Consider the following 17,248-nt stretch of genomic DNA (forward strand, 5'->3'; position numbering starts at 1 on the left):
CCTTGTACAAATGTCAAGACAGCTTAACATAAATTGTATTGCACCATCAGTATTATGAAAATACATCTTCTGTAGAAATTTACATACTTTGTTGGGAGGAATAAGATCAAAATGTTCCCACACAGGGGAGGACATCCTCCTCTTCTTAGCTGGCTCCATTCTCTCCTGACTTTCTCACCTCACTCTGATAAACCTCCAAACTGTCTCCAAACTCTCACTAACAACTCTCCATCAAACACCCACATTTTTGAATGAAGTCTGAGGGGTTCATATCGCTGTCATATCTCGCGGCAAAGTTCGAACCACTTCATGAACCAGTCACGTGGTACAGCCGGGCAGCGAGGCTTCGGACGTCATCATTTTCAGCTCCTCCCATAAATGAAGCAAGCCTCGATACGCGCATCGCGGAAACGCTCCCTCTCGACACAAGCTTCGAAGCCTCGATACAGAACGTCACATCACTAGAGACCACGGGACTGTAAAACATGATTGTTGGGCTTCATTTCTTTACTGAGCAGTCATTTCAAGATTAGTCAGTAAATAACAATTAGTTGTTCATGAGACTAAAATCATCCCACTGTGGTAATGTAAATATAATATGGCCAATATTATAGTATTGTCAGATTATTATGATATATATCCTTTAAAACCAAGTTAACGCTGAAAGTACAAACATCACTAATGTCACACAACTTTGCCGACATGTGGCCAACAGCAATGTTTTAATGTTCTTCATTATTAAACATTCGCACATAAATAAGTGACGTCATATTCAGTACTTTGACAGTTCACTCTTCGACTGCTCCCTTCTGCCGTATTTTGCGGCAAAATTATCCACACCCACCGCCGCGCTATGAATTGTGGGATATATGGCACCACGAAGCGTGCACCGGACCACGCTTGATATTTGGGGAAATCGACGGCGCATTTGGAATATGCATTTGAAGTACACTTTGGATTGGGACAGCCGTCGTCGCATGGCGGTGACGTAATCGCACTTAAAATGCGTACTTCAAGCGTGCAGACCCTGAATTGGGACAGAGCCTGAGGTTGCATACTCAGTCTCAGGATGAATTTGCTCGTCATTTTTCGTTTTTATGGGCCGATGGGGTTCTAGTTCTTTTCTTTTTAACGGTATAAATGAAAGGTGGTGGATTGGCCAGTTGGTCATGATCGACTCTGGGCTGGACCAATTACAGCCGAGGAGGTCGAACTTTAAAGTTGAGGTGAAAAGGAACGCGATTTGTGCCGTACTACTTCAGCTAGAAAGTTGCTAATTCAATCATGAAACTGATCAATGATCAGCTGATCGGCTTTTCTCTGCGCCAGAAACAGGTAACCGGCGGAAGTCGGGCTAAACAACAGCAGCACGTTTAAGCTTGATCAGCTGTTGTTAGAATTTATTTAATATTAATTTCTTTAATATTAATAATAATGTAGATTATTAAAATGCTCATTGTTCATCAAGTTCAAACTCTAGTCCTTGGGGGGCCAGTATCCTGAATGATTATCTAGGGATAAGTGGAAGGTTGTCATCATACAGATGACTCTAACATAATATATAATTAATAATATCTAATCTAATTATTATATAATAAATAAAATAAAAGATTTTATTATAAAATCTATATATATTATAAAATATAGATAATAGCTAATATTAGTAATAGTATACTAGTAATATTATATCATTACATCATAATATATTATAAATATATATATACACACACACATTCATATATGTGAATCTAACAGATCTAACATAATATATTATGTTAGATTATAATTATTATATAAACAAATTATAATCTAACATAATATATTATTATGTTATATTTTTAGGAGGTAAAGACTTCAGAGCAGGTGGACACTGGACAATTTTAATGACATCATACAGAACAGTGTCAGTGTATGCACGATGAACATATCCTCTTTTAAAATATCCAAAATGTTCTGGCAGAAAAAAGACGTCTATCTACAGTCCAGGTAAAATCCAAAGTATAAAAATATATTACAAATCTCCTGTATTTACAAAGACTGCTTCTCTCTACAGTTACAGCTGTCAGTTTCCAGCCTAGTTGTGTTACTTACACTTACATACACTCAGTAAAGTCAGCACCTAATGTAGAAAACACTGGAGGCTACACGAATCACAACAAACAAGTCCCTCTACGTCCCACCGACGAGGGAGCGACAGCCGAGGTCACCACGAGCCGCTCAGAAGAACATTCTGCAAGAGAAACGGTAAAAACATCAGAGCTGTTTTCTTTTTCTGTCAGCATCTAAAAGCATCTTTGCAGGCGTACCTGTAGATGTTCGGGTCCAGGAGGACAGCCGTGTCTGAGGGCAGCTTGGACAGATGAACCACCTTGGTCTTCTGCTGCACTCTGTCGCTCTCGTTCACCCACACGTCGGGCAGTCTGACGCGAACGACAACACGGTTACACTAACACTGCATGTTTAACACTGTGGGTTCCCCCACTCAGTCTGGCCTGTTCTGTGTAACTGAAGCTGGGGAGGACTTACATGTCCTCAGGTGTCCAGTGCAACAGGACCTTCACTTTCCCAGAGTCCTCCTTCCTTTTGGCAATTACCTGAACACGCACAAAACATGGCATCACACCTGCACAGGACTTTGTGTGTTTGCTGTGTGTGTGTGTGTGTGTGTGTGTGATTACCGTGCTGTGGAAGACTACACTGTGTCCATTACCCAGGCTCTCGATGTGTGTTGCTAGATTGAGAAGGATGGCTCGGTGGCGGATGGCGTCCATGGTCTGAGCGTCAAAGAAGTCGTGAGGTCGTGCTAGAAAGACGAAACGATGAATTCATTTAACGTGTGAACCTGGAGGGACGCTGTGCGTGTGTGCGGTACGTACGGAGCGAGCGCCTGTGCTTGTTCTTCAGCTTCCTCCTCTTGTTGAGGCCGGCCTTGGATGGAGATTCCTCTTTGACTTTACTCTGGCTGGACATTTTGGACGAGCTCTGGGAGCTGAAGTGCGTGGGGACGTGGCGTGCGAGCCCCCCCTGGGAAGCAAACGTGGCGTTGCAGCCCCCGACTACACACTGGAGGAAACACAGACATGAGTGCGCGAGCGAGGCAGACTAACAGACGCGGTGACGTGCGTGACATCAGCTGTGTGCGATCACCTTAAAAGGTTTGTCTCCACTGTGGGTCAGCATGTGTCTCTGCAGCCAGCTCTGGCTGGTGGATGGCGTGTTGTAGACTTTGCAGCCCTTCCACAGACACACAAACACCTGTGGGCACAAACACAAAGACACATTACTGCGGCAGAGCTAGAGCTGCACACTAACATGCACCGCGCATTAGTGCCGACGTCTGACCAGGTTTACACGAGCGATAACGAGACCGTCCCCTCACTACAGGCTCTACCATATAAAGCACCTTGAGGCGACTGTCGTCGTGATTTGGTGCTATATAAATAAAACTGAACTGAAGTGAATATTAAAGGACGTCATCAAATTTAAAAATGTGTGCATGCCTGTCATTAGCAACACGTTAGCAGGATTCAACCAATCAGTAACCTCGATAAACCAGAAGCTCCCAGCAAGACAACTTTAGTTTGGGTTAGCCAGCAAACTGCTGACGAGCCGCAGTAATGCATCTAAGGCTGTGTTCGCTTATGTTGTCCTCTTCTTTCTTCTGACCAACAGAAACGTATTTCCTGCTGGAATAAATCAAACCTCCACGTCAATCAAACATCTTTATTCCAGTTTTACTTCTCTCCTTGTGTTTGGGATCAAACTGACTGGCACAAAGCTTTAATAGAGCAAATATCAGTCCAAACACAACCAGCCGGTTTTACTCAGGAGGTGGTGAACACTGAACCCCACGTTCACACCGGGGGTGAATGAAACGTGCTGGCATGAAGGCAAATAAACGGTGTCGCTTAAAGTCTACCCGAGTGCTCGGGTACAGTAGTAGTACCCTTTACACAACAAACAGCATGTGTTGGATATTCATGTTAGCACAACTTTGCTGCATTTTTCCAGAGTTTACTGTTGGGCTGTGTTTCTGTAATTTAACCAGTTTCCACACTGGAATGACCGTAGGTGGGCAGCTTCATTAAATAAATACTGTGTGTACCTTCATTACTTATGCATTATTACACACATTACACGATACTAAGAGGAAGTTCTCTTCTCTTTTTCTGCACCCTCACTACTAAATGCAGGGAGGTGGGTTAGAAGACAGAAAATCACTGAAAACAAACCAAATTCACACTTCCTCTTTCTTTGTGGGCATTAGCACTTTTTATTTTCTGAACAGTGGCGGTCGCCTGGTAGAGCTCATGACTGCTTAACCAAAGGTTGTTACAGGCAGCTCAGTGTAACTCGAACACGTCGCGTCTATCAAAACTACTCTGACGTATGAATCCAGCACACAGCTGAAACTCCAGATCACATGTTGGTCTGTTGAACCTCGTTTTGAGTCCAGACTCCATTTTCACCATCTGCTGTTTCTGACTGGAACCTCTGGTTTGACATTACGATGGCTCGCCTGGCCTCTAACCACCCATCTGAAACCAACACACACAGTAACGTGTCACTGACCCCGCCTCTCTGTCCATCCACATGTGTTGCTCTGATGTGCTCAGCCAGGTCAGGGCTGCTGGGAAACAGCAGCTGGCAGTGATCCCAGCAGCAGGTGTAGCTCAGAGATTTGCCCCCTGCCACCAGTGAACCACTCCCTGCTACTCCACCTGTGTGACCGTTCAGCATAGCGGGGGTGGAGCGACCGCTGGACGCTGTGCTCTCCATGTCCATCAGAGTGGAGCTGATACTGAAACACACACAAAAGACGAGAAATCAAAATATGATCTGACAGAATGAAAATAAATGCATGTCAAGTATTTTATTTCACTCGTCACCCAACTGATGGGTGGGGTCAGTGCAGGATGAACCACTAAAACCAGTTTAGGAACAGAGCCTTCTCCACAGCTGTCACCCGTGGGGGGTGACAGCTGTGGGTGACAGCTGTGGTCTGGGAGAGAGTCTGTAACTCTGTCTGCAAATACAGTAAATAATGACCAATGTTGGGCAATTAATTATATAGTTACTTCTTCAAAAAAGTAACTGAGTTTTGCAAACAAAGTTTTTTGCAGCTGTTTACCTAAAAATGCAGCCAAGGCGTTTTTTTTAAACAAACATTTCAAACTATTTACAGAACAATCAGCTGTTCTGCATCAAATCTGATGCCACACAAATTATTTGTGCCGCTCCAAAAATAATTTCTGTCCACTATGAGATGAAGGAGAACAACAGCCTGATACCTGCAGGCCTGACAGCAGCAGATGTGTCACTGCTGTAACACCTGTAACACTCAGCAGTCGCCTCATTGTTCTGACACACACAACAACACTATTGACTACACTACACACTAACTACACACTAACTACACACTCACTACACACTAACTACACACTAACTACACAAGATTTACGCTGAACATCCCAAATCTCTCACATCTCAAACACGCCGTCACTCCTAAAACTTCCCCCCTTCCTAAACAACTAAATGCCATGTTGCCATTTTTGATTGGTCCACATGGTACATTTTGCCACCAATAGGAAAAGCTGGTGGGTTTTTTGGCTCACAGGCTTTCGAGTGTTTTCCTTATAAAACACCGTTTTTACCGTTTCTTCCCTGCAGTAAATATAAACAACGACAGTATTCAGGAAGAAAAACAAACATTGCAGATATTTTTATCATAACTCTGGTTTTACGTGGCCGATCAACACAATTTACAAACTGGTATAAAGTCCACACTTTGTCCGTCAGTTGTTCCGTCTGTCCTCCTCACATCTCCAATGGTTGGACACGTTGTCATTAACGTGGCTTCACTCCACATCAGCCGCTTTGCTAAAACACCGGTGTCGGCACATAAGGACGCTGTCAGTCAACCACGTTGATTAGCTGCATATATACGAATGTGAATCACATCATTGGCTGGACTATGGGATAAGGAGGCATCGTTCTGATCCCATACGGGAGCAGCCAGTCACTCACTGACTCACACTGCAAAACAGAATTGTTGACATATTAATTTTAATTTCAATTCAGGTCGATTTTTTTTTCTGTGCGCAGAGACGCCAGCAGTGCGCACGCGCGCAGCTTAGAGGGAAAATTGACCGTGAGTCCAGAAGATTTACAAAAACTCTTAAAACTCGATGAATATTTATCTCAATATCCAAACTATCCAATACTAATGTGTAGGAAAACTGTCTGACACCACATCAGACAGTAGAGATTGACAGACCACGTGACTTTCGTGCATTGCATGCCGGGAACTCGTGACAAAACAATCCAAGTACCGCATCAAATGCAAGCATTTGCAGCACCGCAAAATGTTCATTCTTCGGTTTCAATAAATTCTCGCTTTTTCTTTGCCCCCCAAAAAGGTATGTACAAAACGAAGGAGAACAATGGCGGTCCGTACAAAGACAGACTTGATGAAAAATCAAAGACAAGATACGAGGAAAAAAAGCAAACCAGTGAAAGGGTCAGACCCTCACGAGCACACAGAGGGACAAAATACGTCAGCGTGCTGCCCAACTTTCACTACACTCATATTTATAATCATACGGTTCTTGGAGTGAGTGCATACACTCATGAAGTTTAGTAACTTCAGGTCACTGCAACAAGCCCAGGTACAGTTTACCGACGGATGGGTGCAGGACCTTGAAATGCACCGAACGAAAGACCATCGCACGTATCATAAGTTTACCAGTCTCACAAATCGTCGTCATAAATACACATTCATTAATAGGACCTTTGAGCTCAACGGTAATTAATTAGTAGTGGAAATAATTTCTGGTTCATCACAGAAATGTAGCAGTGACAATAATATTGTATGCTGTAATCGTACTGGGCAATTAGTGATACAAAACAACTGTTTTATCCTGTGAATAAAAGTATATGTTTTTGTCACTGTACCATAATAACAGAAGCGAAACGTAATATTGTGTCAGGACAATTCACTATTTATGTACAATAAACAAAGGAGCATAGCGCCACAATTTCTGTTCAGCGCCAGACTTGCTTGTAACCTATATCACCAGTTATGTTAAGAAAAATGACGCATTAACTACAACAGCAGACTGACCTTTGTGGGAATGCTTGGAGCAGACTAACCTGTGAGCTGGAGTGTTCTGGGACGTTATATTTGGTCTTTGAATGGCTGCAATCCAGACCATCCGTCGAGTCTTTGTTACTTCGGAAACATGGCTCGAACAATTTCTCTTCAACGACGTAATCCGATAAAACCGATCTCTTTACCCGTCGGCTTCTCGTGGCTGTCATGCGACCAGCTATTGCAGTTAATAATACAACAGCTTCTTGCCATTTTTGTGTTTCTTTTTTATCGCTGTGTGACTGATTTCAATTGAAAGCCTGCACGCGCTAGTACGTCTTGCCACGAGTTCCCAGAATCCTTTGCGGTTTTACCCCTGAATGATGTCACATTTTCAATCTCTGTTCAGGCTCCAGTCCACGAGGTTCATGACTGAGCGCCTTCAGGCAGCTGTTTTTGTGACAGTTGATCGTGTACGGGTCTGGTTGCTACTTTCTGTCACAGGTCACGACCTCAAACAGTATAAAGACACACTGTGCAGTGAAAAACTGGCTAACTGGAGCACGGCCTGGCTCTCACAAGGACTACTTCAGGTGAGGAAGACCGCAAGTCTTAAAAATTCACAGGTAACCACAGATCATCATCAATACAGAAACAGAGCCATGGCAGGATGCCTGCGGGGGATTCAACACTGGCTGAGATGGTGATCCTGGCTGTGTCATGTTAGAGGACAGTTCCTCAGTTTTACTACATTTAAATGATTTTACAAACCAGTTTTCCTTCGTGCTGATCGCAGAAATGAAAGATAACTTGGATAATGCTTCAGAATAACTGCCAAAGTAAATACCCCTAAGGTCTATGAATATGACTTGTGGATTAACTGGGCCTCCGAGTGTGCTTACTGATGCTGTGAAGTGTAACGCCATCCTTCTCCCGACTTCACGGCACACGATTTATATCAGTATGTTATCAACAACCCCTCAAATGACACTGGACGAGATGTGAAGCCTAAAAGTTTGAATGCTCATCAGCACTTTGTGTCAGGATGTGACTGTAAGTCCGTGGAGGACCACGGTCACTGCTCAGCACCTGATTTTTATTACGCTCCGTCACTGAGTCGGCGTAGCTTCTGATTAACACCGGTGAGGACGTTTGGGGTTTTGTGTCAGCAGGCGCTGCTGTTCGCTGATATTCACGTGGGCTGACTCGCACATAGCAAATAAACTTTAATCAAACTGTTGATCAGAGAGAAATGAGCTTAAACGTTTAAGACGTGTGTTAGCTAGGATCGTTATGTTGTTGTTTAGCCTTCTCTTGTCAGCTTTCCAGAGACGGGAGGGTCGCACGTCTGCTGAAAATAACCAATCACAACAATATCGAGATTAAATACGTTCATGTAGAATTTCCTTTGTTAGAAGCCAAACTAGAGCTCAGGAGTGAGGTTTTAGGTGAGGAGGAAGAGGATGAAGAGGAGACGGAGGGAGCAGTGCTGGAGGAGGCAGATGAAGATGATAAATGTAAAATGCTCAAATGGTCACATCTTCTTTGAAACAGATACCTGAATGTTTGAAAACCACGGTAACTTCTAATAATTACAGTATTGATTTGATGCCCGTAACTGATCATTTTTCCTGTTTCAGAAAGAAGAAAATGGGGAAAAAACGTCTGTCGTTGATTATTGTTGGACAACAATGTGCAGCGGAATATCAGCACTGTGAGGGGAAGAAGAAAACAGTGATCATTTCCATGTAAAAGTACGTATGAGTGATTATCACGCGCAGTGTGGCCGACAGCTCGAGCAACACCGGCGCGACGTGTAAAACCTCTACAGGGAGCTTTTTTATTCCAGCGAAACAAACAGGTTTGTCTGACATTTCTTCAGTTTTTCATTTCCATTGATCAGCTGTTAGAAATGCTGATACTCATAGCTAATACCGTCAGATAACATCAGCCTGCTGATAACTCCATTTTACAACTGTAGACTTTTCAGCGAGTATTTGATAAAACAAACAGACCGAGGTCTAAACTCAAACTGCCGAAGCTCTTTAAACCTCGACCCTCATGACAAAGATAGATGGAAACCAGTCACCTCGGTTTGGTGGATGAACAGTTGACAGAGTAACTTCAGTTAACCAGTAAAACCAACCACTATAACCTGGGCTTCATCATAAAGCAGCCAGTTTGGGGTTTTGTTTTTTGGAAATTATGAATTACATCATCTTCTTTGCGTGAGTGTTGTCCACTGATTGGACCCGCTGGTGTAAAACTGTTGGTGGTGTCTATTTTTCCACTTTAGTCAAAATGTGTCACACAAATAAAGACTTCACGTGAGACGTGTTTACCCCGGGCTAACCCTGCAGACCTGTCTCTTACTGCCTCCATACGTTTCACTGCTAACACTAACCACAGAGCGGTTGGCAGTCCCACTTTCAGACCTGATGTCATCTGTGTTTTTGCCTTTATAAAAACTGAAGAGAACCGAGCTGACAGGAAATGACATGTTCCAAAGTAAAACAACACGATGCAGAGAGAAGCTGATTAAGAGTGTTGTTGGGAGGGAGGCTGATTCATGCAAACACAGAGTGGGCATCTTATTTTTAGGAGCTAGCGACACTCAAGTTCCCCAGCATGCTATCAACAATCGTTTGTGGTGAGAGCCTACACATCCAAAAAGTTCAGCATTATAAAAGGTCCTCACTCTCCATGCTTTACAGTTGTGGTCATCATATTTTCGACACAACAAGGAAGAAACTGTATAGTTTACAGAGAATGGATGTATGATTAGCAAGAACCCAACTAACAAAGAACAACAAAAACCCACATGTAGAAAATGACTCACAAATCCTACACGACAAACAACGACTGTCTGCAGCTGCCTCTTGGTTATACATCCATACTCAGTTACTACTTCTGGAAGGCTTTTACAAAACAGCTGCAAGAAGTTTGCATGAAAGCATCCTTGTATGCCAAAAATCTGCAACAACCAGTGTGTGCGAGTTTTCTGTCCATCTGCTTATAAAACGCTTATTTCACAAATCCAAGAAAGAAAGAAGACTTATCAACCGAGAATGATCCCAGACTGTGACCTTCATGAAACATCTGCTCCTATTTGGCTAATTTATCCTGGTTTATTGATCACATAGGTAGATGGCACGTGTGAGGGTATGGTCCCCCCCCGGGGGGTGAACAAAGACATGTAGTCTCATGCTAATACTAAAGTACAGCTGACCTACATCATATTTGTGTAACGAGCATTGCTGTGAGCCAACACTCCCCCCACACTACACGCTACAGTGGACTAAATACAGACCAGCGTGTCCTATAGAGACGTTCAAGAACTACATGACCCGGCGGACGCGAACATTTTTCACCTGTAAACAAACTGCTTCAAAGCTGTGAACTTGGCATGGTGCTGTAAGATAAGGCCACCGCTCAGTCCAACAAACCTGTCTTCTGAATCCATCCGGCTGAGCGGCTCTCCGTCCGACGAGGTGAGCTCCGTGCTGGCCCGTCTCTTGATGCCGTGCTCAGGCTTGTCCGCGGTCTTTGTGTGGTCAGCAGGCGGTGAGGCGGACGCGTTCCCCCCCTCTCTTTGTTCTTGTTTCAGCACCCGGGAGCCCTCTTGTGCGAAATCGGTGCTACTTGCCAAGCTGCCCTGTGCGGGACTTTTCGCGGCTTCACACAGTTCGAGGTTCGGGGCCCTTTCGCCAACAGCCGACTTTTCGGTACGCGGAGCGGTTTCTTGGTCGGGGACGGGGGACGGGGCGTCTCCGTGCTCCTCCGCCGCATCGCGGCCACTCACTCCGCTGGTCTCCGCTTTCCTGCTGTCGTTGTTGTCGCCCGGTTCCTGTTTAGGATCGGGGACGGCCTGTCCTTCCATGCCGGTTACGGTCGTCTCACCGGTGTCGTTTTCTTTCGACGTCCGCTGAGAATCTTGTTCGGCTCTTTCCGTCGTTATCTGCCGCATTTTCGAGCAACACCAAAGGCTATTTTTGTGACGTTTCACCGGAAAAGTTGCCCTCGGGCTGCCCTCCTTGTTGCACTCACGCTTGCTTGTAGCGTAAAGCACAACAGGGGGTTTGATGACGTCGACGTCAGCGATGCCGAAGCTCGTCTATTTGAAGATGGCACACTTTGTCGTTCACCGTTAAATGTAACGTTAGCGCTCAGTTAACTCGCGAGGAAGACCGTGTTTGTAGTTTAACCGTAAGTTACGAATAACACTGATAACCCAGAAGTAGCTTTGGCGTTAACGTGTAACTTATACACGTGTCTGAGTGCGAATCCATCATCCGGGCTTTCGTGCAGTTTCCTGATGCTCCAGCTTCCTCCCGCAGCCATAGATGTGGTTACTCGGTCATTCCTGTAGGTGTGAACTTGACTGCGATTGGTTGTTCAGTTATAGACTAGCGACCGGCCCACAGTCCAGACCGTAACCTTTATGGGAGACCGCGTCTCCCATAAAGGTTACCGACTTTAAAATATTCACACAGTTTGATTTGATTTATTTGAAAATGAATAAATGTCTGTATTTGCAGAGCGGGTGAGTCATCTTCGCAAGCACACATGATCTGTGGCATTGTGGTTCTAAGCTCCACGTGTTCCGACAAACAGAAAAAGGAGTCCAGGCAGAAAGTGCTGAAGAGGCACATTGTTCCGCGTTCCTCACGCCAGCGCTGCTCTCAGGAGCTTTTCGGAGCCTTCGTGTCAGCATCAACACTTTCCCGAGTTCAATCTCAGCTCACCCCAGTGACAGAAGCCGAGAAGTGTGCTGACGTCATTGATCAATTGTTTGGGTGAAATGGAGGCCTGTCCCTTCTCTGCTTGTGTGTGGATGGAAACAGGCTTTCAGTAAATACTGTTTCTTTCGATGGTTGGTAAATACAGTACACTGGGCTTGAGACCAGTGGGTTACTAATCCATAATAAAAGTTAGTATATGTATGCCAGTATGTTTCACTAATTACCGTTTTCGTTTCACTTCTACATACATATGTGCCGGAAATCTCTTTGGTGTCAGTTTGTTGGCAAATAGTAACGACCGGTCAATGTAGGATGAGGCTGCTTCCAAGTAAATCACCATCTGAAAACTGTATCTTCTTTTTTCCATATTCATAGTGAGACTGTAAATGGTGACTAACATCGAACAGGAACTCTGGGCCTGACGTCGGCTCTTCATCCACATATTTGCAGCTTTACTGGAAGCCTACAGACATGTTGCCCATAGGTAACAGTAGCTTGCTAGATTAGTGGTTTTCTCTTCAGAAGCCTAGATGAGCACCACTCATTGATCCTCAGAGAAGAAAAACATTTGAGCCCATCAGTTTTAGATCACACAGTGGTGTGGAACAGAATAATCATTTCATCCACAGGGCGTGTGGTCCTTCAACGAGTCCTGTGATTGATACCAGGAGTCATCAAAAGCTTTAGAGGGTGCACATGCTGAAATGATTGCTTATAATAGGTTGAGTGTCTCTGAGTCACCTTTCTCACTCACTATGTGTTAACAGACCTCTCTGCATTGAATCATATCTGTTATTAACCTCTGTCTCTCTTCCACAGCATGTCTTTATCCTGTCTTCCTTCTCTCACCCCAACCAATCACAGCAGATGGCCCCACCCCTCCCTGAGCCTGGTTCTGCTGGAGGTTTCTTCCTGTTAAAAGGGAGTTTTTCCTTCCCACTGTCGCCAAAGTGCTTGCTCATAGGGGGTCATATGATTGTTGGGTTTTTCTTTGTATTATTGTGGGGTCTACCTTACGATACAAAGCACCTTGAGGTGACTGTTGTTGTGATTTGGTGCTATTTAAATAAAATTGAATTGTGATGAAAGAATCCGCCCTGAAAAGCATCACTTCAAAGAGAAAAGTGAAACAAGCATGTTTTAAGAACATCAACATTTATTTCACATGATATAAAACAGATGAGAAATGAATGTTTTGCATATTGACTCTAATATTAATGATAATAATTTCTTATACTTATAATATTCACTCTTCTTTTTTCACTGTGTACATAAAGTTTTCTATCTTATCTTAATTTTTTTTTTTTTACAGTTTATTTATCTCTTAATTTTTTAAATGTCCTGGGGCTTCAAATACCTATTTATTGCTTTGTACATGTGCCGTTTTCTGAGTTTCCACCACCTAGGACAGAGTCAAACTAAATCCTTTTTATGTGTATTTTCTAACTGATACAAACCAAAGTGAGGAAAAACAAAGAGAGACACAAACTGAGAAAGTAGACTTCAAATTCAACTCATTCGCATATTATGTGAGGCTTTGCAAGCACGTCAGGGTATTCAAACCATCTGCTCAACATAAACAATCCTAACTTTATACCTTAATCTGTAAAAAAACAAAAACAAACAGCAGCATGATGTGGCACCTTGTTAAAGTAAAAAAACAGCTTAATATTCATATAATATATGGATATACTTATATTAAAATGAAGGCTAATCTGTTATTTTGCAGGTGTAAAAGATGTGGGATCCCTCCAGTTTGAAATCAACCAAAGGATCCAGATCCGAGCAGGTTAAAGATTAGCGGCCACTTGGGGTTAAAGTAAAGCACTGCGTCTGTGTCGTTTGGTGCTGTGCCATCTGTGATGAGGCTTCTCAGATGCTCATATATACAGCTGTACACTCATCTCTAGCAACTCAGGAACAGCTAATATCCCATCCACCAGAACTATAGATAACTGTTATTTTAATAGTTATGTTAGGATGACTTTAGCACTTAGTAAGGTATCAAAAGCTCTGTACACGTGTATGTATTTGGCAACACAGTTTTATGAGGCTACATTATATCCAAAAGAAGTCACACATAAAAGTGAGACTGTACAATGGTTTAGCTCAGATTCTTGCCTACCCAGAAATATTCCTACATGGCGTTTTGGAGAAAAACAACACGCTGCCTCAGTGGCAGCACATGGCTGTAGCATAACAAATGGAAGGAAAACATTAAGTTTTCAGATTTTTTTCTTTTCACTTTTACCAGATAAGTAGTACAATCTTTAAAAAATGGTTAAAGTGAATAATCTGAGTTTATGTTTCAGACAGTGTCTGGACCAACTGGCTACTACAAAGGTTGAAGCACAGGCGAAGATTTGAACATGACCGGGTTGGTAAATGGGAAGGATCTCTGTCAACTTCAGGTCCTCCTTCCTTTCAGTCCCATGTTCCACTGCCTCTCACTCCGAAACACGAATGCACACGAAAAGGCACAATACAGTGAGCAACTGCAAAATATCACGTCACCTGAACTCAGTCAAATAAACTATTTATATATATGGATGTGCTTGATGTCAAAACTGATGATTAAATTAAAAGCTTAACCCTTAAACTGAATGTCCAGTCCAATCTGCTTAGTTTCCCCTCACTCAGGAGTACACCCTTCAGATACTTGATGGGGTTAGTGCCAACCTCAGACTAAACAGAACAGTCCACTGGTTTCTCCATCACCCCCTTACACCACATCTGTCTGAGTCTAGATTACAGGGATTTATCCAGCTATTTCCAAAGACATTTACAAACACTTTATGTTAGGACTGGCCATTTGTCCTGAGGTTAGGAAGGAGCCACGTGTCATAATTTCCATTTACAAGATGAATGGTTTGTTACTCTGCTATATGTGGGCCTTTTGGATCATGGAAATGCTTTGGATTGCTCATGTGCCACAGATTACAAAGCCATTATCAGTAAACCACCCAAATTTTATGAAGCTAACTAAATTACACGGTCCATAAAAGTGACTGGACACTATCCGTCTCCTGCGAGGTCTAAATGCTTTCCAGTCAGCATCAGGCTCCACTCGGCTTTTCAGGGCTACTCAGAAGTATTCACACCAGAGCAGTGGCTACATTCTGCCTGGAAAAGGCAAACCTTTCCCTTTCATCTGTGGTTTGGTCACCTGCTCGCTGGTTAACTCCTTCCTGTTTACAACACATTCCCAAAAAGCAGGGGCACTGTGTAAAAAGTAGTTTGACTTGTTTGATTATTTAAAGCCTTATTCAATTAAAAAATAGTACAAAGGCAACATACCAAACATTAAATCTGAGCTGAGAAATGCAGTGTTTTCAATATACTGAATTAGATGCGTGAAACATTAAAAACTGAGACCAGGTTTGCTCCCGTATTTTAAAACTCCTTAAACTTTCTGAAAAGTGTGGAGAGTGAAGGTTTTTTTCTCCACTCTGTGTTTATACACCTCTCTGCATTTAATCATTAGTAATAATTATCATCTCTGGCTCTCTTTATCCCATCTTCCTCACATCAACAACCAGCCATGGCAAATGGCTGCACCTCCCTGATACTGGTTCTGCTGGAAGTTTGTTCCTGTTAAACCGGAGTTTTTCCTTTCTGCTGTCGCCAAGTGCTTGCACAATTACACGGTCCTTCTTTCCTATATACAGTTCATGAGGTGACTGTTGTGATTTGGTGCTATGTAAATAAAATTGATCTTTTAAACATTTAATAACTTGTACTTTAACTTTGGAGTTGGAATTGCACTTTGCTTTTAATCATATTTTGCACAGCTGTTTGAAAGCTGAACAAAGCTTTATTGTAACACTACAGCAATGAATTTCTGGGCTTCTTCAGGCATTTTGTAGTTAAACCACATAATTTTTAAACTAAACCATTTTACAGTCCTAGAATATGCTGACATCTCCACAGAATGTGTTTTGCTTAAGGACAGAGTATGTGCCGGCAGATCTAATGAGCACTAAAGATACAGAATATCTGCCTCTTTGAATATGATGGCTGGTCGTCTAGGTGTCGGTCAGTCTGAATCATCATCCTCTCAGTCTCCGTCTCTGTATTGGCACGTAACACTAGTGCCAACAGATTTCGTTGTAAATGCAGGAAGCATTGCTCTGTGCAGGCTGGCTACATTTGAGCTCAATGGGACGCCAATGAGGATGTCCAGGCCGCCATTGCTCACGTGTCACTGCTCACCAAAGTGAACGTCTGCGCTGCAAAGAGAAGAAGAGGAGAATGAAATTTAGATTAGTGCTGTTCTTTTTTACTTATTTACCTACTAGTACTTTAACCATCGATGTAGGTTTATTAACACTAAAACTATTGGGTATTAGAAGATAATCCTTCTAGAGAATTGGAACAAGTATTTGGCGAGTCATAAGATAGAAAGTGATTTAGTTGCAACTGGTATATTATTATTATTGTTGTTGTTATACTTGCACAGTGGAGAGCACTGCTGATTATAAAAAAACAAGATGTTTTTTATAAATAATAAGAATAATCGTTGGCTTCATAATATCTTACGTAACACAGCGTGAAAGGCCAACAATGAAACAAACAACATTAAAGAGAAAATCTTTTTTGTTTGTTCAAAGACCGCTAAGGCCGGGAGTGCGAGGCTTCTGAAATGGGACGGTCTAGCCTCCGCTATGCTGCCCAGGTTGCCTAGCAACCATGACACTAACAGCTGGAAACGTTTCAAACAGATTGTTGTGGACTTCAGGAGAATGCACACCCAACATGCTCCTCTGACCATTGACGGAGCGTCTGTGGAGAGAGTGAGCAGCACCAAGTTCTTGGGTGTGCACATCACAGAGGATCTCTCCTGGACGTACAACACCACAGCACTGGCCAAGAAATCACAGCAGCGTCTCTTCTTTCTCCGCAAACTAAGAAGAGCAGGAGCACCAGCCCCCATCATGCACACTTTCTACAGAGGCACCATCGAGAGCATCCTGTCGAGCTGCATCACTGTGTGGTTTGGAGCCTGCAATGCGTCCTGTCATAGAACCCTCCAACGCATAGTGAGAGCTGCAGAGAGGATCATTGGTGTCTCTCTCCCCTCCCTCCAGGACATTTACAGCACCCGTCTCACTAAAAAAGCCCTTTGCATAGCGGCTGATCCCACGCACCCAATGCAAAGCTTCTTCAAGCTGCTGCCGTCGGGGAGGAGACTGCGGAGTCTCCAGGCCAGGACCAGCAGGCTGAAGGACAGCTTCATCCATCAGGCTGTCAGGAAGCTTAACTCCCTCCCGATTCTGCCCCCTCTCCCCTCTCTCCTCCACGGTCTCACTGAACTCTGTCACACACACTCACACACACACACTCTCTGACTCACTCACTGGCCTGCACCAGTTACCAGTCACTTTGTGGAGCATTGGACTGCCTTTACCTCATAAGA

General features: G+C 43.4%; 2 protein-coding genes across 7 annotated transcripts in view; both read right to left on the reverse strand.

Moving 5' to 3' along the window:
* Positions 1 to 1,861: 1,861 nt before the first annotated feature.
* LOC120723551 (zinc finger protein aebp2-like) lies at positions 1,862 to 12,617 on the reverse strand. Its single transcript, XM_040015052.1, has 8 exons — positions 10,537 to 12,617; positions 4,573 to 4,801; positions 3,148 to 3,255; positions 2,877 to 3,063; positions 2,679 to 2,803; positions 2,527 to 2,594; positions 2,307 to 2,420; positions 1,862 to 2,230 (listed from the first exon to the last, which is right to left on the reverse strand). The coding sequence occupies exons 1-8, from the start codon at positions 11,055 to 11,057 to the stop codon at positions 2,218 to 2,220; spliced, it is 1,365 nt and encodes a 454-aa protein (XP_039870986.1). The 5' UTR covers positions 11,058 to 12,617; the 3' UTR covers positions 1,862 to 2,217.
* Positions 12,618 to 13,116: 499 nt separating this feature from the next.
* LOC120723548 (pleckstrin homology domain-containing family A member 5-like) overlaps positions 13,117 to 17,248 on the reverse strand; it is a 162,282-nt gene continuing 158,150 nt past the window's right edge. For 5 of the 6 annotated variants that reach the window (XM_040015044.1, XM_040015041.1, XM_040015043.1 and 2 more), the window contains one exon: positions 13,117 to 16,061. In XM_040015044.1, the coding sequence (XP_039870978.1) occupies positions 16,027 to 16,061 (35 nt within the window). In that variant the 3' untranslated portion in view covers positions 13,117 to 16,026. The remainder of the gene's footprint in view (positions 16,062 to 17,248) is intronic. The other variant, XM_040015042.1, reaches the window with a different exon arrangement.

The sequence above is a fragment of the Simochromis diagramma genome, unplaced genomic scaffold (assembly GCF_900408965.1).
Source record: "Simochromis diagramma unplaced genomic scaffold, fSimDia1.1 OVJJ01000453.1, whole genome shotgun sequence".
Taxonomy (NCBI): Eukaryota; Metazoa; Chordata; class Actinopteri; order Cichliformes; family Cichlidae; genus Simochromis; species Simochromis diagramma.